Here is a 26,217-nt window from a genome sequence, read left to right on the forward strand (position 1 = left end):
AGGTTTAACATTGAAATTAATTTTGTTACCAGACCGCCGTAATACGCATTGGCACTCTTCAACTACACATTAAGACAACTCCCATTTTTACATATATAACAAGGTTTCCTGAAATAGCGATTGATTGTGCTGTGTAACACCCAATACGCTGTTAGGGTATAACGCGTATAATTGCTGCCTATAATGCGATCAGATAGTTACGGATAAAAAAGGAGCCAGCTGGGGAGGGGGGGGGGGGGGTGAAGGGGGGCGGCTCAGAGGGGAAGGAGGAATGAAGTGCTCTACACATAACACTCCTCCTTCCCTTTCATTGTGTCCCCAATTTATAGAAAACGTCGACCTACCAAACCCATTACAGACAAGAGCTTGACGAGATACAAGAGAAAATAAGAATACAGGATGATGAGAACGGCGAAGTTGTTTTACTTTATTTTTCAAAGACAGTAGTGCACAATATGATGGCATCTGCGCCAAGAGGCAGACATTACACCTGCGTTTCTTGCCGAAAACGGTATAACCAATTTGCAGGGAAGGACATAATGCGCCGTAAACATCCTTCATTAGTGTGCTTTTGCAGGAACCCTTTCATAATTTTTGAACTAGAGATGGTATTAACAAGCGGTTTTCACAGCAGTGATGCTGAGATTGTGCTCTTTTTGAATCTGTAAAAAAAATACCAGGGGTCGACAAACGACTCATTAAGCTTGATCGCATGATGCAGCACATAATAACAAAGCACATGGCAATTACTTAACCAAACACAAAAGCAGGCCTACATCATGTTTCAAATATGAAATCAGGGTATGAACAATGACAAAGGGATAGTTTGTCATCATTTGCCGGAGTGGCCTTCACATTAATTGATGCCGCATGAAACTGGTTGCTAAGTTGTTCTTGATATTTGATTACAAAAGGACTTGACTTTAGCTCTGTAAGCTATTATAGGGGCACTCACTTCTGGGGCAGCATGGGATAAAATGATGTAGTCTACAGTGCCAAAATAGGTATATAGTATAGTTGAGATAATACAGATTATTAAGATCCACGCGACGTCCGTTAAGCGTGTGATATTCTGGTCACATCAGCAAAAGGGAGTTCTGATTAGACACGATGGAGATGACGTGATTAGCTTTTGTTTTGCATCACCTACGATAGCCAAAATCTTTCTAATTGGTCATTCGGGAAAACGTCCATGTTATAAGAGGTTTCTAAAACCGCGCTTCGAATCACTTCGTGTTCGCATTCGTAGGGCACTGACTTGTAAAAAACAGTAGAAAGGTTCCAGATGATGTGGCTTCTTTTATTGGGCCTAGCCTTAGCACTCCTTGGAAAAGCTTCGGCAACAGGTAAGTAAACTTTTGATTCTAAAGTGCATGTGATTCAGCCCCGCTCACTTTCGTGCAATTATTGTATACACCATTGAGCCTGCAAGTCGGCCAAAATGTAGTTGGCCCTTTCAAAACCCTATTTTGAGGGAGTGTCAGTCTCAATTTCATACATCCATTTTTACCAATACCTCAACCAGATGCACATGGACACGTACGGTTCCTATGCTGGGAGACACTTCCTTTTCAGAAGCACTCATAATTGAAGAATGGACGCATTTTGTCTCATGTCGATAATGTCGACTTCAAAGTTTGTTTGGCTCTTTTGAGCTTCAAAACTTTGAACATTCGAAGTCATCGCATTATATGGTTGGGTTCGAGTAATTGTTTTATAATACCGTCTTCTTACTTTATGCCATTAAAAAAAATCATTGACGCAAATTACAAAAAAAAAAAACCTTAATTAAAGTGCAAGGCCGTAATTTGTTTCAGAACGTGCTTTGGCCATTTATCTTGAATAACTCATGTACGGCTTACTGTGTGCATTTGAGATGTTGAGGTTTCATTACAATTTCCACCGTAGTGAGCGGATTATGGCCACCAAGTGTTTTAAAAATGACGAAAGTGGCAACTAGCGTACTACCCACAAGTTCTGGTATATTTTAAAGTCGGGACCCTGACTTGTTCAGAAAAACAAATAACCCAGAATCACCCTGCGGCAACCTGTTCAAATGACGTCATCAAAATGACCGCACTTGACTCAACGAAATGAGGTATACATCGTCAGAGCTCCTTTTTGCGCTACTCTTAAGAATATCACAATGTAAATGTTAACAAAAACTGACATCTCCTTGCTCACGATCATGACTGCATTTAATTAGAATATCAGGCGGAGTCATGGATCAAATAAAAAGGTACAGTTATTAATGTCAATCATATAAAACCCCATAGGTGAAGGAAGAGTACTTAAGACTAATTTTGTAGGATCTGGTCACTTAAATATATATGTCCATATTTCCAATATGTCAGATTTTCCTGAAGTATGAGTCAAAACAACCGCACGACATCAGAGGTACAACTTATGAAGGCTCTGCACGTTAAAGAAAAATGATATCGGGAAAAAATGAGGGGATGGGGTCGTCCCCTGCCAATGAAGGAATAAACTAAAATCTGTAAATTGTTATCTTCATATAATCGCATATGCATGCCCTACGTGTACGTTGTGATATATACCCCCGTCACACCGGGGGCGCGGTGCCACTACGGTTTTTGGTCAAACCGCCATCACCGTAGTGACACCGGCAGTAGTTTTTCATAGTTTCCCCTACCCGTCACACATGTGTTTTTCTTCGCGGTGCTACTGCGGAACCAGGGCGGGATCACGGCGGAACCACGGCGGTGTCACTGCGGACATGGCGATCCCATTGAGTTACCACTGCGGTTTGATGGCGGTGCCACGGCGATCATTGGCGGCAGGACTGCGGTGTTGGCGGCAGCACTGCGGGGCCAGTGAGGTGCCACTGCGGGCCTGGCGGTGCTACTGCGGTGGCGCTGCGGCAGCAGGGCGGCTCCATGACGTCCACGCAGTGGCTATATATGGGAGGTGGTTTTCGGTCGTATTCATCAAATTTATGTTATTATCTGCCATTCTGTTGTGCTCATATTGCTAGTTTAAAACTTTCTGAAATTGAAGCAGAAAACACAAGCTTTTATACTAAAAAAATATGCCCGCAGTAGCACCGTGCAAGCACCTCAGTGCAACCTCAGTGGAAACGCCATTGCCGTACAAGCACAACACCGCCGGCACCGCCGTAGGAACGCAGTGGAACCGCAGTAAGATCGCCAAATTTTCTAACATTCCTCCCTAGCTCCGCAGTGGCACCCCCATCTCTGCAGTGCTCCCGTGGTAGCACCGTGGTAGCACCGCCATAACCGCAGTAGAACCACCCCGGGATCGCCTTAGGGTCGCCAGTCTACTTTTTCACGATTGCACGGCGGTTGTACTGCGGAGGCACGGCGGTGATAGAGGTCCTACTGCGGTCCTTGTACGGTGCCACGGCGGTCATGGCGGTGCCGCGGCGATCCCACTGCGGATTGGCCCACCCCGCGGTGGCACTGCGGAAGTTTTGAATATGTTCAAAGTTTGCGCCGTGCCACCGCGAAGGTCCGCGGTTTTGACAGTTTTCCGCGGTGCTACGGCGATCAATGACGGAACCACTGCGGAACCACGGCGATCATGGCAGTGCCACTGCGGTTTATGCCGTACAAGCACCGCAGTGGCACCGCACCTCCGGTGTGACGGGGGTATCAAGTACGCGGCTATTTGTATACGATCTGAAATTTAGCTGTATTTTCAGTGATAAGTTTATAACGAAACCTTGACACTAGTTATTTGCGGCGGAGTGACCAATTTGGGATCCCTCCATTTTAATTGTTCTTCCTAGCGACGCCGCTGAGATGACTTTTTTTTATTGAATTTGATAAAAAGTTAGAAAAATTAAGTTTTATAATGAAATAAATATCAGACCTCACCTGACCACAAGTGCAGATTATATTATCACAATTCAGAGGTTATTTGTATGTGTAACAATTGTTTATGCTCCTATGATTTTGGGTATATTTCTGTATAAGTAGATGATTAAGAGCTTGAAAGCTTGGGTGGAGTTGAAATAATTGAAACAGCACTGGACGCTCCGTGCTGTCAGAGAACTCGCAAGAGGAATTCTCAACATTACTGATTGAACAGAGCATCAAAAAGATGCAATATGTGATGTGTTATAGAATGTCCTTTGTTCAATCCATTGTAATGATCTTTCGGGATAAAAGTGCCCAGTTGATCATATCCCCTTCAACCCAATCCCTGTACATTTTTCAGATAACATTTCAACGTAATTGCCTTCATAAAGGGCCATTCAGAATAGTCAAACAAAAATTCGATCTTTTTTTCCAAATTGTGGGTGGATGGGTGGGTCAAAGCCTAAGGAAAAAACTGAAAATTTAAATTCAGTTTCAATTAAAGTAATAGAACAAATATTAAAAGCTGAAGGGGGAAAAACTACAACTAGAGGTTGTAGGAACAACCACACGGTGTTAGGCCGTGGATTACCGCAAACTTTGCAACACTCATCAACTCAAAATGTTCATGTTTAAATCCATGTTTGACTTTTTCAACATGCCGCTAGAGGGCGCTCTTACATTTGATGACGTCAATTGTAAAATTTTCGTACAGTACTGCCTAGGCAGACACTCATCGTTGAAAGCAAGTTCGCATCTTCTGCCAATTTCAAATAATAAGGCACTTCCGGTTTCGACCGGAAGGAAGGGTCACGTGATTTTGCACTTAATACCAAAAAGAAGACCCTGCTTTATTGTATCGAATGCCATAAAAACAAAATCAAATCTGTAGCAGTTGATTTTATATTGATTTTCAAAGATTAAATCTAGACATTTTTGATTGCTTGTAATATGATACTTGATGACGTCATTGTGACGTTTTTACCAGAAAATTCAAGAGCTATTTTAACTGTGCTATATATAGCCAAATCTTGATTATATCTATCAAGGTTGATTTTTTAGCAATTTTTGAAGGTTTAAAGGTCTTTTTATTGTAACTTCTGAACTGATGACGTAATCAATTTTTTTTCGCGCATAGGTCTTGTCTGCATTAAGGTCATCATGTAAATTAATTTTGAAGCGAATACCGCAAACTTCGCCACAGACATCAAGTGAAAATGCGTTTTTGACGTTTTTTAACCTGCCGCTAGAGGGCGCTCCAACTCTTCATGGCGTCGCCCATTATTTTTTTTGAAAGGTCAATCGAGGCAGACACCAACATCATTAAAAGCAAGTTCATATCTTATTCCACTTTCAAATTATTAGGCACTTCCGGTTTCGACCGGAAGGAAGGGTCATGTGATTTGACGCGCACAGGTTAAAAGGAAGAGCATGTATAATCATGTCGATTCCCGCAAAATTCAAGTTCCGGTCTCTCACGGTTGATTTTAAATTTAATTCCAAAGATTAAATTTATTATATTTTGAAGTGACGTCACGTGACCCATGATGACGTCATAATGACGTAATTACAAAAAAAAATCTGCAGTGGGTTGGGCATTTGGGTATTGACAAATGAAGTTCATATATGTTTCCATTTTTCCAAACAGTTCCGGAGAGGAATCTGTCTTGAGTAAAAAAAAAAGAATATTGATTTCATAGAATAACAGTAGGTTTCGGGCTGAAGCCCAACACCTAAAAACAAGAATATTAAATTCGCAGAAAAACAATAGGTTTTTGACGGCTAAAGCCAAACACCTACCTAAATATCCAGCGGCCTCTTCGATATCGTCTTTCATGTCTGTCATGACTGTGCTGTTCCTGTGTCATCAATAGCTGACATCCGTGTCTCAATATAGCCCAACTCGTTCCAACGGTAGATAAATATAGTGGGGCTGTTGAGTGATACGATTGTGCACTTTGTGACTAAAGCATGAAACTTCGCACGTTGGTTCTTCATGCCATGAAGAATATTTTTGGATGTGGAGACACTTCATATTTGACCTCTGGTGACCTTTTACAGGTCAATGACCTTTACATACACTATTTATAACAATTGTTCTTGAAAACACCACTTTCCTATGACCCTAGTCTATGTCATAGGTCGTCAGGCCAAGAACATAAAGATCAGATGTGAATACAAAACAAAAATTGACCTTTGAGACCTTCCACAGGTCAATGTTCTTTATATACATATTTATTGTTATTATGATTAACTCTTTAAACCCCAACTTTTTCAAGACCAAGACTTTTTCAAGACCAAGTCTAAATGTTAGGTGTTCATGATATGATTTTTTTTTTCATATGTAGGGCATTTCATATCTGACTTCTGGTGACCTTTGAAATGTCAATAAACTTTGTATGCCCTATTTAGAGATATCTATCAGATTTATTATTCAAAACTATTTCATGACCCAAGTCTAAAAGTTGGCTCTCTGTGACATGAAAAGAAGTTTCAGATAGGGGGACATCATATCTGACCTTTGGTACCCTTTGATAGGTCAATGAACTTTATATACCTTTTTCCGCCATTTTTCATATTTATTTGTGACCCAAGCCTCAATATTGCAAAAGAAAGGTATTGCACCTATTATTACACAGTCATGTAATGAATTCATGTCCCACCACATCTGACCTCCATTTTCCTTTTCAATTGGCAGGCGCAACATGTTGCGACTGGGATAGCAGACTGTTAGACTTTCTTTACAATGTCATATGTACAAATGTCTAACAATAGTCACTCTTGTGTACTTATTACACTCTGTGGTATCTAGATGGACTTGGGTCACCATATTCTTAACCTTTTTACCAAGCCCACTGGTCACTGTTAGAGTGTGATTTTTGTCCAATGTACCTCTTGTATTCTGTTGCGCCCCTGTCTGCCCTTCAAAAAGGGAAATGGAGATCAGGGGTCAGAAAAAAAATTTCTTTGGGGTCTGAATTTATGACATGGTGTAGAATAATACTTAAAATACACTTGTTTTGAACTATTTAGACTTGGGTCATGAAAAAAGTGGCATTTGGAATATTAAATATGATAAATAGCGGCAAATAGGGTATGCGAAGTTTATTGACCTCTTAAAGGACAGTAGGGGTCAAATATGAATTTTCACACACATCTGAAAATTCTGTTCATGTCACGAAGGGCCAACTTTTAGACTTGGGTCATAAACAAGTGGGGTTTTGAATAGTAAATCTTATAAATATCTATAAATAGCGCATACAAAGTTCAATGACCTCTTGAATGTCACCGCAGAGGTCAGATATGAAATGCCCTTCATATGAAAATGCTTTTCATAGCATCAACGCCTAACTTTTGGAGTTGGGTCTTGAAAAAGTTGGGGTTTAAAGTGTAAATCTTATGAATAACTATAAATACTGTATATATAGGTCATTGACCTCTGAAAGGTCACCGGAGGTCAAGTATGATTTTTTTTCACATCTGATCATTATTTCCATTGCCTGAAGACCTTTGACATAGACTAAGGTCATAGGAAATTGGTGTTTTTAAGAACAATTATTATAAATAGTGAATGTAAAGGTCATTGACCTCTCAAAGGTCACCAGAGGTCAAATATGAAATGTATCCACATCTGAAAATTTTCTTCATGGTATGAAGAACCAACATGCGAAGTTTCATGCGTTAGTCACAAAGTGCACAATTGTATCACGTATTTGACCTTTACAGCTCCGCTAATATAGGGAGATCGCGTGAGTGAGCCTTCGAGCATATGGGGAGGGGGTTGGGCTTAAACGGCGAAAACATTGAAGAAGACTTCATTACAAGTTGGGAATGGTCAGGGTTTGTTTCGGTACAACGTGTAGGCCAATATGAAAGTACACCACAGTTCGGTAAATCAGTGGCGCTCACTCAGCAGTGAAACGAGGCTTGAATTGAAGACTAGTGCAGCGCTGACACGTTTTTTGCGATAAGCATGGCCGCCATCGCACGTGTTTTATTGTGCGACATCCAGCAGATCAACAACACTTTTGGACACATCAAAAGCTAATCATAACGAAGCCGAAATAACCTTATATTTTGTTTTTTTAAATATAGTGTCTGAGAAAAATGAAAACATTGCACAAAGTTTTGTATGCTTGACAATTTCCGTCTGTTTCAACTACAAGGTTGCATGCTGGAAGCCTGGAAACTGAACCATTGAAAACTCCTGGAGGATGGGAGAGCATTGACCTAAAATATCTGCTTCCTTTGAAGCACCACTTTGCTTTTCAGTGTATAGGATATATTGAATAGTTATTCAACATTTAAAAATCGAAATTTGGGGTCGGTGGGTGGTTCAAAACAATTTTTTTTAAGATCGAATATTTTTAACCTTGACTTCTCTGAATCTCCCCTAAGCTGTTCCGCCAATATTTTGCGGTCATGTCGACTCACAATGAAGGAAAATCGCCCCCCCCCAAAAAAAAAAATTTGTTGTGTCCGGTAACATCGCCAAAAAAATTAAGGGTCGGTCGGGTTTTTTTCTATGTGGTATGTAGCATCAATGCCAATCTTTGCATAAATGTATTTCCACTTAGATGTTTCTAATGGGCTTTATTCACGAGTTGCCTAACTTAATATATATTTAAGGTTGATGATTCTTAAGAAAAACGTAGAATTTTGGTCGTGCACATCAACATTCTCAACTTTACTCACAACGGCCGCTGGCCAACTCCAGCCGCATTGCTCATTATCATCAACGCTGCATTGACTGCGTGCAGTCCACCGCATGCACTGTGTGTAAGGAGGTGTTACGGCAGAAATGTCGCGACAACAGGCAACGACATCACTTAAGTTGGAGCGAAAAAAAACCCAGCGAGAAAGTTACATTAAAATGGAATATCACATACACAGAGAAAAGAGATTAAGTTCTGTGAATTTAACTGGCAGGAATATTAGTTCTCCATCGATGTTTGTTTGGCATTTTCCCAATGTCAATTTCAACCTGTCGGGCTATAGGTACGGCCATTGACTGGTTCCCGTCCTGCTTTGGACATTGAAGCGGCGCAGCGGGAAGCAGTCTAATTACGCATTATGCATGTGTGTTTTCACCACTGCGAAGGTTGCATGCCGATCGCATCGGCGAAAAAAAACCAACGGTTTCTTTCCGGAAAAAACCAATTGTAAGTAAGCAAATTTCACAAGCAAATACGGACTACAAAAACGTTACAAAAATGCATTTTGAGCGTAAACAGTAATTCAGTATTTTTGGAGATATAATAGACACGATTTTTGTTTCTAACTTGCTGATAAAAACGGGGAATTTTTTTTCTTTTTATAAATGTATTCATTTGACGTTCATGCCAAAAACATATAAAATATTTGCCGACCCTAAGTACGACCATTTTTTTTAACGGTCGATCTGCTTACTGGAAACACAGGCATTTTGTTATTTGACCTTAGGACACACCCTTCACTGAAAATGTCATATTTGTTTTCAAACAGGAGCACATTCAAAAATGTCATCTTTTCCTGTTCAAGGGCGAATCAAGAGTGGTTACTGCCGGGGGCGGAGGGTGCGCTGGGATGGGGGGGGGGTGCAGAAGGGCTCTCTCACGTGAAACATTGTCTTGAGAAAATTTCGGTCGCTGCCGAGGAGGGGGGGGGGTCTCAGTACCCCCTGGACTCACATTAACTGTGCACATCGTTATGCTCATGCAAAGACTGACACGCAGACATCAAGATGAAAATGAAATATTATATTTTTCTTTGCAATTGACTTGAAACTTTGAGGATATGCTAATAATGAATGCTCCTACAGGCGTGACAATTTTCAAAACATGCAAAGTTGCAACAGCCGATATTTGGCGCGAAGATGTTAAAAACGCCTCTTTTAGGCGTACTGTATGGCTGGTTTATAATGACATCACTTCAAAAATGTTGTGTAGGATTCCTTTGTTCTTTCATTTTGACCTATAGTCGCTTAACATATTTTTCAAAGTATCAAATAAAGCTCTTAGAATTTTTTTATTGCGAGATTCTGTTCATATGCGGTATGCAATGGTATCTGTGACAACTTATGCCTCATTTCGTTGGGTTGGGTCACAATAAATTGCATGAATGCGGTCATTTGCAGACGTCATTTGAACATGTTGCCCCGAAGTGTTACTGAGTAATTTGTTTCTGAACTAGTCATGGTCCCTACTTTAAGCATACCAAATTAAGCTGTTAGTAGCTAGTTACCATTTTTATCCAAAGTTTTCTGGTCTATCTACTCACCTACTATCGAAATAAGCTTATGTGATCAAAATTCAGCAAGATGTTTGTTATGAAAAAAAAATTTGCAAGTGCCGGGAAATAAAGAAAGGACCTTAGTATACAATTATATTGCGATAAATTAAAGGATATCGGAGAAGTGGCAATTTTACATATCCACTTTTTCTTTTAAAACATGTTGAAGTTAAAGCAAAACCTGTATTCTTTTGTTTGAATGATGTCATGAAATAAATGAATGCATCGCTATCGAAATAACGTTCTGTTGGAATCAGCACAAACAACGGTTTTTGATGCTTATTAATTCTCCAGTGATTAATTACAAGAGAGGGCGTGAGAAACAATGATGCCTACACGCTCATTAAATCAATACACTGCACTTACAAAACGAGTCCGTTTGATAATAATTATACCCATGAGATCAATTTAGTTTCATTTTGTTTCTAAATTTTCCGCAATTGCAAAACAGATGATCACGATGATTACCCAATTCGGCTTGTTGACGGTGCGACCGATAACGAAGGACGGGTTGAGATCCTCTTCAATGGCCAATGGGGAACCGTCAGCGGCAACGGTTGGGATTCCCGAGACGCTAGCGTAGTGTGTCGACAGCTTGGATTATACGGCTACAACTCGTCCGTTGGTAGTGCTTACTTCGGTGAGGGGACCGGCCCCATCCTGATTGACTATGTCGGCTGCTTGGGGAATGAACATCGCCTCAGTGACTGCGCCTTTGAAGGTTGGGGTGTCCTGGCGAATCATGCGTTAGATGTCGGTGTTCTCTGCCAGACGGGTGAGTTGTATATTTATCTTCAAGCAAACTTGTATCCTCGATCCTGATTGGTCGATCCATGGCAACAACAGTGTGATGAGGCTGTATTGCACGGTCCATATCGCACCCTGCATATTGCGCTATTCCAAGATGCGAGCGACATTCCAGCTGCATGCGCTAAACCGCTAAAAGGTTCGTGTAAAGCGATGGTCCAACTTTACTGCGCGTCAATTTTGCTTGAAGATAAATTCATTATCACGCTTGCGCTCGTGGAACACGGAAAATGTAGTGCGTCTGTGTCCGGTGTCCCACATACCACTCTGCCCGGCCTCGTGATATGTGGGACACAGACGCACTACAGTCGATCTGAAATAAAACTTCGACTTGCCCTCAATATAACTCAGTAAACAAAATTTTTATAGTGTCAGCTATACCATGGCCAATGTCGGCAATATTGGTGAGTTTTTTTTTAAAGAAAGAGACAGAGACAATACACTGATCGTCTTGGCGCATATTTCACGACGAACAATATCACTGATGCGACACGCAAAAGGGTCATATACAAAAGGTTCACTACATAAAAATATATTAGTGATCTTCTTGCTGCTAAGAAACCAAAACGAGGCCATGCATACCAGGAAATAGTAGACAGGCTAGAGAAACGTTTAACGCCTACCAAGTCGAGCATCTTCGCGATCGCTTTCAGTTCGACAGCCGATATCGGTGGTCTGACCGAAACTTTGACCAAGGATAACGTGGTGCCGGTTAGCACCAACACCCTTTGGACCCAGTTTCAAGACGTTCTTCAGACAGCTGTTAACAGAAACAGAAAGCAGAGACTTTACAACAAGGCCTGGAAATCTGGACGCCCTGCTGATTGGTTAAAGTTTAAATCCTTGCGTCGCTCAATCGACAGAGGTATTAGGAAAGCTCACCAGCAATATGTCAATGAGGTGATAGGGGAGAGATTCTAAAGAGTGACCACACAAATATAGTCAGTGGGCTTGTGGTGGCCCATATGCAATTTCGGGTACATTCTTTGAAACTCTCAGGATCACTAGAGGATACCTCAAGAAGTTCAAAGCCACTTGATGCCATTTTTTTCTGACCCTTTTGTGGGCGTGGCCATGATTTTAAAAAGTGGGGGGCATGGCGCGCAAAAAAATAATTTAAAAAATTTTACTTTTCTTTTTCGCATTTGGACAGTTTACCCAAGTGCTACATCTCAAGAGAAAAAAAATCCACAATTTTGCCTCTTTTTGGGGTGGGGCAACATTTTAAAAAGTGGGGGTCACATGTCGCTAACAGAAAATCGACCTGTAAAATGCAATCTTGAGGTTTTTTGTTTTTGTTTTTGTTTTTGTGTCAATCCCTTATAATTTGGCGAGGAAAAAACGTTTACATGTCAACTCATAAATTCTTTGGCTCCCACGTGGGGGCGTGTCACACGTTTTTCATAAAAAGGGGGCATACGTGTATTCCAAAAGGAAGCTTGTGAGAGCCCATATGGATTATAGCACATTCTTTCAAACTCTCAAAAACACCTCTGGACACCTCAACAAGTGAAAATCTGCTCCACCCCTTCCCCATTGGCCATTAAAATGGCAGCCGTTTTCAACATATCTGGCATATTGTACACATACATGTACAAATGGACAAATAATCAATTTTATGAGACATTTTTGTATTGATATACAGTGAAATTTCGATAAGTCAAACTTTGAGAGAATGGGCTCAAAATGTGAGCTAAGCTGAGTTTTGAGTCAAGCAGGGTTGTATACCACTGTTATACAACTGAAGGGAATAATTAGTCTTTGTTTGACTTAACAGGAGGTTTAATTTATCAGAGGTTGACTTGTTGAGATTTCACTGTAGTTTATTTTGTCCTGACAACAATGCTGACCTTGTTTTATAACATACAAACTGCAATAGCCTTTTTAACTTTAAATTTATTTATCTTCACTTCATTTATAAAAATGATATTATGAAATGTGGTGCTCGATCATTGGAAATAAAGTTTGAAAATTACAAATTGCACTATTAAGAGTAAAACTTTCAAGTGGTTTTGAACTTCTTGAGGTATCCTCTAGTGATCCTGAGAGTTTCAAAGAATGTACCCGAAATTGCATATAGGGGGTCATTTTTGACCGTAAGCCCACTGACTAAAAGCCCTTCTGGAGCTATATCCAAACCACAAGCCAGGAGGTGTTTGGTATAACATCTCTCACTAATATGGGACACTGTGTGTCTCTTGCTGCTGATAAATCCCAGGCACTGAACAAACAGTTCTGCTCCGTCTTCACGAAGAAAAACCCGAGGACTTCCCAGACATGGAACCAAACGATATCCCAGATTTACCGAATCTCATCATAAACACAACTGGCGTAGAAACACTCCTCGCTGACATTCAACTAAATAAATACATAGGGACCAACCAGGTTTCTGCCAATATTCTAAAAAGGAGCCTAGCTCCGGTGCTGCAAACAATATTTTAGAAGTCTGTGGATACTGATACTCTATCAGACAAGTGGCTAAAAGCAAACGTCATTCCCTTAAATACAAAAAGGGCGACCGCACCACAAATCCCGCAAATTACAGACGGGTGTCACTAACTTCAATTCCAAGTAAGATCTTAGCACACACCATACACCGTCATATTTTGGACCACATGCAGAAAAAATTCAAAGTTCTCTCACATCATCAACATGGCTTCCGTCAAGGTAGATCATGTGACACTAAACTCGCAGGTCAGACTGATGATCGACATTGCTAAGATCTTGGACAACAAAAGACAGGCAGATCTGATCATATTGGATTTTAGCAAGGCCTTTGATACGGTCCCCCACCAAAGATTACTACGCAAGTTGGAGCACGTCGGCATCAAGATCAGCCTACTTAAATGGATAAACACCTTCCTCACCAACAGACATCAGCGTATACAAGTTAAGGGGAAGATGTCACCAGAATCTCCAGTTAAATCATGAGTGCCCTAGGGGACCGTATTTGGGACCTTTGCTCTTCCTGTTATACATCAACGACTTACCAAAGGCTGTCTCATCAAAAGTCAGACTATTTGCAGATGACTGCATAATTTATCGAGAAATTGCAAGCAACCATGATAGTCAGCTCCTTCAAAAGGGCATCGATTCTCTATGCTATTGGGAGGCACAATGTCATGCGATGTGTTGTGATGGTGAAATAAGGTGAGACGGCCACGGCTTGTTTGTGGACCTCCATATATCTACGGCTGGTAGCTTTATTGCCCTGAGTCCCTAGCGCGCATGCGCTGTACATGAATATGCATATCTCTACATCCCCCTCTTTTTGAAATATTACTTTTGCATAAGTGAAGTATTGAAGGTGTATGCTTAAAAATGCTGTACCCTAGGTAATTGAAGAGTGTCCACTTTAACAGGAACAAACTAACACTTGAATTTCATAACTGTACATTGAAGTATAACATTTAAAGGTCAATAAAGAACAGACACTTGGTGAAACAGATGCTTCAATGGAAGTTTGTAACGAACAAGTTAGGTCTTAACATATCTGGCTGGCAGTTTGGCAACCCGACATGATCGTGTGGTTTTAGGCCTTTGAAGAAAATCTTCTGCGTTATTGGGCCTCGCTTTTGGTTTTGGGGATTTTGTTCCATCAGTGGGTTTTTCAACCTTGTGCTGGTCATAGCCTTGCGTTGGACTGAACACGCTTTGGTTGCTTAACCGCTGCAGTTGCCGTGTTCTGCTTGCGCAGTATAGGCTTGCTATGCATTTCGCGCAGATGTGATCGGTTTCGCCGGATGGTAGTTCCATTGGGCGTTTTGACTTCATAGGACCTGGGCTCTTTGCAGACCTTGGTCACTTCTCCAGGAATCCAAGATTTGCTCGGTTGGTCCAATATGCGAACTTTCTGTCCGACGTACAAGGGAGGTAGATCAGCGCAAGCATGTCACGGTTGGCTTTCATGCTTTCCCTGCGTGATGCCAGACGGTAGTTGTTCTCCAACGGTTTCTGGGTGGTAACCATAGGGCTGTTGCTCGGTAGTGTGGTGTTGATTGGTCGTCCAAATAGGATTTCTACTTGGAGGACAGATGAGCATCAATTGTTGCTCGTAGGTTGAGCAATGCCTTCTTGAGATCCTGGTAAGTCTCGTGGCACTTTGTCATGACAGACTTCACGGTTCTGACCGTGCGCTCTTCCATCCCATTCGAGCGAGGGTATCTAGGGGATGAGGTAACATGGGTGACCGACCATTTCTCACACATGGCTTTGTACGGTTGTCCAACAAACTGTAGACCATTGTCGGAGACCATTGTCGGAGATCTCCTTTGGCTCGCCAAAGATACTGAACGTTGCTGTTGTTTGTTGAGCGACATATGTGCTTGACTTGTTAGGTAATTTGTGCACCACTGGGTATTTCGAGTGATAATCCACCATGAAAAGGCAAGTATCACCTCCAAGCTCGAAGAGGTCTGTGCCCAGCTTCGTCCATGGTGTGAGAGGTACATCATGAGGTTTGAGTGGTTCCTTCCGTTGGCGGCTTTGGTGTGCTTCGCATGATTGGCATGATATGACTAGTTGATTGACGTGGTCATTGATGTTCGGCCAATAGACTGAGTTGCGAGCTAAGCGTCTCGTCTTTTCAATGCTGAGATGACCGATGTGGAGTTGGGCGAGGATGTCTTGTCTCATTGATTCAGGTATGACTACTTGACGACCCTTGATCGTCTCGCGTTGGAGAGCGTCCTGCTTTGCTGCGCCAAAGTGCACCAAGTCTAGTTCCTGGGTGCTTATCTGTTACTCAATGCCGTGAACGTCGACGGCAATATCTAGGGGTACGTCATCATGATCAGTCGGATTAGGGAGTCTGCTCAGTGCATCGGCTATCACCATGGTGCTGTCTGGCTTGTACTCAAGGTCAAACTGGTACCCTTGCACGTTGATCAGTAGTCGTTGCAGACGTGGTGGGGCACTGGTTAGTGGTTTGTTCCATATGGTCACAAGCGGCTTGTGGTCGGTGAGCACGCGGAAGCGGCAACCGAAAAGGTATGTGTGGAACTCGACTACACCAAAAACCAGGGCAAGAGTTTCCCATTCGATGTTGGAGTAGTTGGGTTGGGACGTCGACAGGCTCTTAGATGCGAATGCCACTGGCTTTCCATCTTGGATTAGGCAGGCACCGAGGCCTTGCTGAGAGGCGTCAACCTCGATGGTGGTCTCCAGCTTTGGGTCATAATACTGAAGGCATGACTTTGCTGTGATGGAGTGCTTGCCATATGAACGGGATATCCTTCTGCAGTAGGTCTCGCAAGGGTGCGGCTTTATCGGGAATGTATGACGACACGAAGTTGACGATGAATACCACTAGCTGAGTATAGGGAGCCAAAGAAGTTGATCTGCTTTGTCTTGATACGGCATTTGCTACTGTTGAAGACAAGGCCTTCAAGTGTTTCTGTCTCCATGAGGTGAAGGAGATTGGCATCGTGCTCATTCTCAGTGCGCCCCAAAATGGCTATGTCATCAGCGATGCAAACACAGCCTGGTACCTTGCTAATGGTGCTATCCATGCACTGCTGAAATATGTCTTGGCTTACCGAAAGACCGAATGGAAGTTGACGAAAACAATATTGCCCGAAGGGTGTGCGGAACGTTGTCAGTTCCGCACCTCTTACGTAGGTATTTTGTGAGGGCACCGCTTTAGGTTGTCGTTCAGACGCTTCGGGTCCAGACAGAATCGGGGTGAACCATCCTTTTTGACGCTTGTCGTCAGGGAGCTGCATCAGTCGGTGTGGTGTGTAACTCTACGTATGACACCGTCACGTTCCATCTTATCCAATTCAGCCTGAAGTTTGGGTTTAAGATGTACGCTACATTTGCGAGGTGGGTCTATGCTAGGGTGGGTGTCTTCTTTCAGATGGAGATGTGCTTGTGATTTGAAGTTGCCTAGTGTGTCAAACTGTGTTGGGTACAACTTCTGAAGATCACCAATGCCTTGGGTGCGGTGCGTCTTAATGAGAGGTGTGCCTGTAACTACTGATTGAGGCATCGAGTGTGCGTTGTGGCTGGAAGATACTGCATGTATCGTTACTAGTCGTAGCTTTCTGTCCAGGACCGGGTACATCAACCACGAAGAATTTCTCCCGTGACCAATCGCCACCCTTGTAACTACACATGAGGTGTATGTATCCATGGCAGGATATTCTGGAACCGTTATACGCAGTGAGTCGCGTGTCGGTTGTTGAGGCTAGTGACTTCCATCGGCTACCGTGGATTTGTTGCATCGTACGGACTGGTAGTGTATTGGCGCTGGCTCCTGTGTCCACTTTGACTTTCAGGAAGTGTCTTCCAAGTCGATCTGGGCAAACGACATCTAGTGTAGTGAAGACTTCGGTAGGCCCTTGCAGCTGTATCGGAGTGACGCACGTTTGACACAGTGATGGAGTTAAATGTGTCACCTCGCAGGGTCAGGTCATCGTCGTTAATGAGGTCTTGCTGCTCCCGTTGGTCAGTCTTGTAGTCATTGGCCCTGGAACCACCACGGTTCCACTTGCGGGTTCTATGTGACCTAGATGTGCTACGCGCTTGGCGGCGGTGCTTGCTTGGTGATCTGCTGGGTCGACGGCTTTGTCGATCGCGCATCGTTTTTTGGCAACATTTGGCCCAGTGGCCTTTGATGCCGCATGATTTACACGTATCATGGTGTGCGGGACAGCTGCGGGGTAGGTGCGATAGGCCGCAGTTTTTTGAACGAGCGACGCGTCGAGCGCATGGCATCTACTGATGCGGAATCGTTTGCAGCTTTGCGTGCTGAGTTATCCGAGAGCGACTCGAGGCATTGCTTGCTAGCGGCGTCCCTCTTCTAGCATTGCTTCTATCGAGTAGCCTCGCGGTTTCTCGAAAATAATAATAATAACTGTATTTATATAGCGCTTTTTGCCAGAGGATACAAAGCGCTGGGGGAGAGTGCAACCAAAGCCAGGTAAATGAAGTATTCGAACATATGAGACCCATTATGTAGCACCTTTTTGCTAGGTGATGTGGCGCATAATTGCTGAAAAGACTGTGGCGGAATGCGTCAAGGGGAGTCGAAGCTATGACCAGCTCACAACGCGCTCATCAAGCTCTGCGGGCGCAAAATCGCAATCTTTAGCCTTTTCCCTGCATCTGTTAACGAAATCATCAGTCTTTTCATCATGCCTTTGTTTGTATCTCATAAGTTCTAACCTGTTGATTCGGAAATTCACACTGATTTTCAATTGACTTTCAAACAGCGCCCACAGTTTTTCTGGGTCTTCTTGGTCTGCTTCGGACAGTCCTGAGGCATTAAAGCGTTTTAGCCCTTCAGTCCCAAAAGCTATTTTTATCTTAAGTGCCTGTTTACCTGCCTGGTTTACATCCTTCATGCACAGAATAAGCCTTTGTTTGAACAACTTGAATTCTTCACCCACATCTTTTGTGGCCCAGTTCATCTCTGGGAATTTTGCCATAGTTATGCACGACACAAAGCACAATGTAATCAGGCAAATATGCATCAACGAACCTAAGATGGAGGCCTATATATATGCAATTACTATTTGAGCACGCAAATATAAACAATTGTTACAAAATATGAAACAATGAGTGCACTGTAAATTAAACACTGGACAAACTGATGTCGATCTTACATGCATACAATGTAAACACACAGTATTGTTATTGCAAATCAACAACGTCAATGAATGATGGTCCAAGGTCTTGTTGCAGTTCTTGCCTGTATCAGTTCTTGCTTGAGATCGCTTTTCAAACTGCTGACGGTCCCCTGTTGCAAGCGCTCCGATGATATACTTGCAGATACAGTCTGGAAAATCGGCCCGATGATTTTCACACGAAATTGAAATTCCGAAATCGGCTCGGCAGAATGTGTAGGTTCATGCGATGGCTATGTCCAAAATTATGCTGCTATCACCTCGTCTCGTCCTGTACTGGCAGTCGAGGGGTGTCGTCGGTCGATGTGGGGAAGCTGTGACCGGGTAGGAGGCTGGATGTCTTGCCGGAACGTGTCACTGTACGGCCGTGATGGGCACCGCAGTACATGCAATGGCGGCACGTCAACGTGTGGTCGCACGCGCTGTTCGCACGTGTGAATGCATGGTCTCGTTGTTGCAGTGTTGAGTACTGTACAACGCACTGTGCATATAATGCAATGCACACCGCCGAAACCGCGTGGTTTGCTCGTGCGTCTTGCAAAGTCCTTGGCAGTTTTGGGGTCGATTTGACGCTCTTTCACCTATGATAGGGATGCTCACACGTCCAAAATGTACTGCAGTAGATGTTAAATGCTATTTCGGTCCCTTTTCACCCTGCTACCATGTTGTGATGTTGAAATAAGGTGAGACGGCCACGGCTTGTTTGTGGACCTCCATGTATCTACGGCTGGTAGCTTTATTGCCCTGAGTCCCTCGCGCGCATGCGCTGGGGACTTGAAGATGCATATCTCTACACGATGCACGTATTAGCCACATGGTCAAGCCCATCGTCCATGCGTACAACATGAACGGAAGTGCTTTTGAAACAGTGAACCACCACCCACACCTTGGAGTGCAGATCAGCAAAGACCTCAACTGGGCACGCCACATACATCAAGTCACAAGTAAAGCAAACAAAGTCCTGGGTCTTCTGATGAGAGACATCCACTCATGCAGCAACTCAGTCAAGGAAACAGCCTACAAAACCCTCAGCAGTCCGTAGCTCGAGTACTGCGCATCAATGTGGGATCCTCATCACAACAACATCAAGTTATCTCTTGAGAAAATCCAACGCCGAGCTGCTCGCTTTGTCCAAAATGACTATAGTAGGAAAGCAATTGTCACCAACATGCTGGCAGACCACCGATGGGAACCTCTCAAAAGTTGTCGTACCAAACTTTGCCTGCCTAATCTCCATCTTTAAGGAAGTTCATAATTACTCCGTCAAACGTCAACTGTCTTCTGATAAAATCCACCAGACTGCAAACTGGGCTAAATATTTTAGAAACCCCACCATTCAACAAGAACTGCTACCAGTATACATTCTACCCCCGGACAACTCGTGAATCGAACATCCTCCCAACATTAGAGCTCAACCTGACATCAAATCATTCAAAGAGAGACTGGATCAAATTAATATGGATGAGCTGGTCAAAAAAGCTCATTACAAAATTTAATCACCTCCGCCACACTGACCTATACGTTAAAACCACCATCTGGTGCTTGCATTTAGTATCCAGCAGAAGAAGAAGTCTGGTGAAGCAATCGCCGACTACTTAGCAGCACTACGAGCACTCTCAAATGACTGTCACTGATGTTGGAATCTTGATAAGACAATGCGAGACAGGCTTGTTTGTGGCAGGTTAAACAGATCCAAAAATCCCTCCTAGTCAGGTGTCTCAGACCCAGCTTTTGACAAGATCATGACCGACTGGTCCAAAGCACCGAACTTGGCAGATAGATTCTAATAGCCTTAGAGAAGATATTAAGAAGGAGTGACACCTGACATTCTTTTGGGAAGGGTGCCTTATTTGTCTAAATGATAAATACCTGCCATGTAATATAGTTGCTCCCATAATATTGGGTATATTTTTAAATGCAGGGCTGCCAACTCTCACGCATTGAGCGTGAGAGTCACGCATTTTAGGTTATTCTCACGCTCTCACAGGATTTCTCACGTTAACAAAATATAAAAATAAAATAATAAAACAATTTAGTATTTAAGAATCTTACAACTTTATAATACAATTAATCCTGTCCCAGCGTGTGTGCAGGGTTTTCTGGTCGCGCGACGAACGATTGCATTGTCTGTCATCGCATTGGCGGCACACAGTGTGCAAATTTCTCACCGTGCTTAACACACAAAATGATTTCTCATCGGGGAAAATCCCTCAGCACGCAATATACGCAGCAGCGGTGACGGTGTCATAGCAAAATGGAAACCCACATATTTTCCGAGCGATTTCATATTCCTATAATATCGGGACTCCCAGATAGTGATGATTTTTTGCTCCAAAAAATGATGATTAAAGTAGTCTGAAATTGCCTCAGATCGCACCACAGAGATTCTAGAATCCATTTTTCCCCCGGGCCCTTAAAGCCCCTGTCACACTTTTGCGTATCCCAATTCCTTATGAGTTCCTTATCAACAGTGTTCAATACGCAGCCGTACGATCAAAAACGTCGAATTTTTTTGGATTACTTTGACATATGTGCGACGCACATCTAGCAAACAAGTAACGAATTCAGCGCATCCACTGCGTATGAGATGCGTATGAGTTGCGTATGCAGTGCGCAAGTTCGCCATCTGTGCGTTTCTCATAAGTTACGAATAAGTACAATGCGCTGCCCGCACGCAGGACGAGCGGTACTAATTCGTGCAATACGTCGCTATGTATACGTCCCATATAGGAGGTCAGCGTATTGCCGCGTATGAACGGCTTATCCCTCACGAACACATAGCATACTCGTACCGCGCTCGACCGATGCGGGACCGATGCACTGCGTATTTATAACTTATGACCTGCGTAACAGCGTACGCAGCGTAGTTTTGTGCATGCCCAAAACTATCCAGCGTACTGGGCTGTACCATGCGTATGCCTGCGTACATAAAACTTACATAAAACGATAGAGATTCATATGAGGTGCGTATTGTGCGTACGACTGCGTATGAAAAAAAGTCAATGCGCAACTCATAAGGAATTAGAATTCGCAGAAGTGTGACAGGGCCCTTAATAAGCGGGGTCCCGAACCCCACGCCGTTTAGGGCTTCGCGCTTCGCGCTGGCAGGCTCCGTTGCCAAATTCTCACTACCTCTCACTCAAAGTAGGCAGCCCTGTAAAAACATTTTTTGAATAGTATATTTAGGTGGTTCTACCTACTCATTCTTAGTCCAATAACATATTATAAAGCAATTAAGTGACTGCACATTTATGAGGACGTAGCAATGATTCAAAAGGCTACTGTTATGCTCTAAAGTTGCGCGCCTTTTTCATTGTCTCCTGACACATTAAGTAGTCTTGCCAAACCTCAGTATTGATGAGCTTCAAATTCACCAAGTTGCTTACTGGCTCAGTTGCCCTATTAAAAGTTTTTGGAAAATCATGTGAACAACGATAACATTGTGATATTTAGCCCAGAAAATAAATATGGGGGAAAAACGAAATGTCCGTAAAATGGGCTAAAAAAGGGTAGGTGAAGGGTTGTCTAACGTGGGCCTGGGATACATGAAAAAGTTCACGGAAAGTCCCAAAATTATTGGGGGTGACCGCTGTTAATGGATCCCGACTTCGTCTCGGTCCATTAACAGCGGTCATCCCCAAACCCGGTCATTATCACGCAGTGAAGACCGGCTCCTCACACTGTTATTCCCATAAGCAGTGTTGTAGTCGAGTCACCAACGTCGAGTTTGAGTCCGAGTCCTGATTCATAAGCCTCGAGTCCGAGTCCGAGTCTCGAGGCTTATGACTTGGGACTTGGACTCGAACTAGACGTTGGTGACTCGACTACAACACTGCTTATGGGGGAAATGAGCTCCACACAGTTGGATTAGTTACACTATCATGTCACATAGAATCATCGAAGACTGACCACAGGATTGACTCTCATATTGTTTATGGAAAGGTAAAAGCAGATTGCCTCCGCATATTTTCTGTCAGTAGCATGGTCTACCACGTCTCGTGTGAAACAACTGCATCCATTCAGGTCTTCAAAGACTATCTAGACCAGTTTGACGGTTCTTTGGGGTCACTTGCAGTTATCTACTCCATGACCCTAGACCCTATGAATTAGCGGCGTTGTCATTACATGGTAAGTCAAGAGTCCGGAACCAATTGAGGGTGGCATCGTCGAGATCGACAATTCCCTGTAAAGCATTCGGAGAGCTAAGTACTAGACAGTCAGCCGAAATAGGGTCGAGTCAGCGGTTGCGGATTTGAGAAGCAAGCTGCGCTCTTGCCCCAGGCGATTGAGGCGGGCTCACGCTTTCCGTTGAAGGTTGCGTCCCGTTGGCTTTGAAGACGACTTATCCTCGTAAAGCTGGGAGTTGTTATTAGATTCCAAGGCTTCTTTGCATAGGTTGTCCACCAATAATGCGGAGAGTGGGTGCACGCTCCGGATTTCTCACACCCGTAGAGCTAGATATTGGCGACTGATATATTGCCCTGGCGCACCGACAAGCGGGTATGGGACGAAGCTTTCAGGCTGGTCTGATTTAGCTGTCAGCTTCAATGTGTGGTAGATGGGCTGATGAACTGATGGAGACCATGTAAAGGAGAAATGTTGGAGGCGAATGTGAGCGAGTGGTCGAGAGTTACGCCCAGGTTCACTGGTTCACGTTCAAACTTCAATTCCTTACCAATGGATCAGCACCCTTGATTGTTTTGTGCGCACTTTGACCAGCTTTACTAATGTAAATGGAAATGTTTCGAAAGCGAAAGTGGTGTGAGTGGGGTCTGGATAGTTGCTGACGCTAATAGTATACATAATGGTCGGATATCATTCATTTATACATGCACTGCAGATCAATGCACCTCCGTGTCTGTCTGTTTATATGATTCCGTTTCGCGTCTGTTCACGGCTCATTCAATTAAACGGCATTTCGTGTTTGTTCCCTTCAAAATGCGTATCTGTAGTACGGCTTCCTGCATTCGACAGAGCTCATTTTTTGGTACCAGACGACGCCTTGGCAATGTCGACAAAATAAGCAGTAATAAGTGGCACTTAAGTCTTTTTTGTTCAATATCTTGATAAAAAAAGGATGGTGTTTAATATCCTATATCAAATTGTTTACAAGTTGTTATTATTATCAACTCTTATAATGTGAAGTTTGCGTTCTTTTTCTGGTTGATACCAATTAACAATCGAAATATTTGCATGAATTTTTTAATGCCAATTTCTAACTCCTAAATAAGGCCTGTACTCTTCGACGGTATTTGTTTTTTTCACAAAGGGAAGCTCACAATTTTCGTAAAAAAAGGTATGCATTGTACGTAGCTAATAATTCTCTAAAACCCTTTGTAAAAAGTCAAATTGCCTGACCCTTCATTACAGGCATAATTTGAGGGGGCGGGTAAAAGTTTCGTAAGCCGCTTGGACTGTTTCTTTTTCCTGTACCAATCTCGCCGTACTGATACGACCGTACTTCAATCATGTGGCCTTCCCCCTCCCCATTTACGTTCCATTATACAAATGTATCATATCCCACATCAAAGTGGTTATACCTTCACATTCCATTTAGACGCCATTGGCTGGTTTGTTTCCCAACAGATAACGATTTTCCAGTCAGGCTTGTTGGTGGGACTTTGGGACGAAATGGCGTCCTCGAAATCAACTTCCGAGGTGATTGGGGAGGTGTATCGTATTACAAGTGGAACGCCTTGCAGGATGGCAGTGTGGTTTGCAGAGAGCTGGGTTTCTACGGTCCGAATATATCTTACGCCCTGTATCGCCGAGTAGATGATCCATTTTTCGACAGTGTTGAGTGCCGAGGAGATGAGATGGTTCTTGCTGATTGCGCTATCGATGGTTGGTTACCGGGCAAAATCTCCTACCAGGTTTTCGTGTCTTGTCAAATTGGTAATTATCTTGTTTTCTGTCCCTTTTAAAGTGTAAAGTAATACAATTTAAAACGAAATCTTTGAGAAGTAGCCCAGTGTCTCATCATTAACTTCCTTATCAATCTTCATATGGCCATGCATTCTCAAGGATGTTTGTCGCGGTTTTTTTTGGTTTTATACTGATGAAACTTTCTGTGTCCATAAGCAAAACTGTGATGTCACTCAAGGCAGAAACTTCAGTGTTACAGCTGCTTCAGCATCAAAAGTCGTCAGAAATTTAGAATTTTTTAAGATTGTTAACCATCTGTTTTGACGATTAATTATTGTGTCAGTACAGCTACACTATAATCAATAGTAGGCAAACTGCATGCACAAGGCTTTCAGTTGAGCATTTTTTTGATTCAGAATTAAATTTGAACAGTAAACCCTGATCTTTGAAGAGTGACTCAAAGAAACTGTGCCATCAGTTGTCAGAAATTGCACGGAGGATTTACAACAATGTTTTATTAAAAAAAAGTGCATATTACAAACATTTTAACCATAAAAGGAGGTGTCCTATTTTTCATACATTTCAGGGGAATGGGAAGTTGTACAAAATAATTATGTTCGAGTGTTAATTTATGGCTTGGTTCCTTAAAACTCATTGCATGTTGACCCGACCAAAACAATCAAATTCCTTGCAAACCAATGGGTGCCCAATTTTTAGCCACGTAGGCCTATGCCAATTTGTCAGAACCGAAGAACCAAGCACACGTCCTTTCCCATCCATATTGTAGATCTATCGCCCGCCGTTAAATATAAGGCATTGCAGTGTCAGACCTTGTCGAATTTAACTTAATGATGACTAAATTTCCAACAGATGACGAAGCATTCTTGACCGTTCGACTGGTGGATGGGCTGTCTACTACCCAGGGACGGCTGGAGGTTAACTTCGACGGCCATTGGGAAAGTATACACAGCAAAAACTGGGATGATGCAGCCACCAGTGTTGTGTGTAGACAACTGGGACATTACGGGCATAATGTATCCGTGCAACGCGACTTCTTTGGGCGGGGTGAAATGCGCGCATTGATTCCATATCGGTTCGACTGCAGAGGTGACGAGGCTACATTAACAAATTGTCAGATGAGTGATGGTGGCGTCGGATCATATGAAAGTTCAGTGGGAATAGTGTGTCACGCAGGTGAGTTTTGGTCTTGGATAGCATGTATGTAGTGGGTTAACTGGGCAAGGGGGTGTCATGGAAGTCTGCTCCCCACCCAATTCTGCCTGTACTCCATGCACTAGTCATAATCTGCACAAAAAAAAATAGCCTTTCATTGTTAAAAAATACTTATATTTTAGTGACTGCGGCTCGAACATTCAGGTCTGGAAGTTGTAAGATCACTTTTCACGCGCCATGCCTGACAACTCGTATTGGCTTATATAGGCGCCCGGCCATCGGAATCCACGACACCTGATTGTTCGAGCCGAAGTCCCCACCATAAATGCATTGCCTCCCACCCAGCGTGGAACTTTTAAGTGCAGTTCCAGATGTGTTGTTTTACAGATCCACATCCAGGAGTCCGACTCCTTTTCTGGCCAATCTTCTGCACTCTAAAAACAAATTGTTTATAATAACCAATATCAGAAGGATTTTAACTAATTTTATGGGGCAATATGTGTCTATTAAACCAACTTTTTGGTCAAAATGACCAACATACCCTTTGGTTAGCTTTTAACCAAATCTTATTGTTAAAAAAATCAACCCATTCATGGTTCGTCATAACAACATATTTTCTTGATCAAGCCCTACCA

General features: G+C 42.9%; 1 protein-coding gene across 1 annotated transcript in view; it reads left to right on the forward strand.

The window, feature by feature from the left end:
- Positions 1 to 1,248: 1,248 nt before the first annotated feature.
- Positions 1,249 to 26,217, forward strand: part of LOC119741567 (deleted in malignant brain tumors 1 protein-like) — a 50,222-nt gene continuing 25,253 nt past the window's right edge. The window contains exons 1-4 of the mRNA XM_038217371.1: positions 1,249 to 1,346; positions 10,561 to 10,884; positions 24,131 to 24,439; positions 25,280 to 25,603. Coding sequence (XP_038073299.1) covers positions 1,286 to 1,346; positions 10,561 to 10,884; positions 24,131 to 24,439; positions 25,280 to 25,603 — 1,018 coding nt within the window. The 5' untranslated portion in view covers positions 1,249 to 1,285. The remainder of the gene's footprint in view (positions 1,347 to 10,560; positions 10,885 to 24,130; positions 24,440 to 25,279; positions 25,604 to 26,217) is intronic.

This window comes from Patiria miniata, unplaced genomic scaffold (assembly GCF_015706575.1).
Source record: "Patiria miniata isolate m_02_andy unplaced genomic scaffold, ASM1570657v1 HiC_scaffold_5, whole genome shotgun sequence".
Taxonomy (NCBI): Eukaryota; Metazoa; Echinodermata; class Asteroidea; order Valvatida; family Asterinidae; genus Patiria; species Patiria miniata.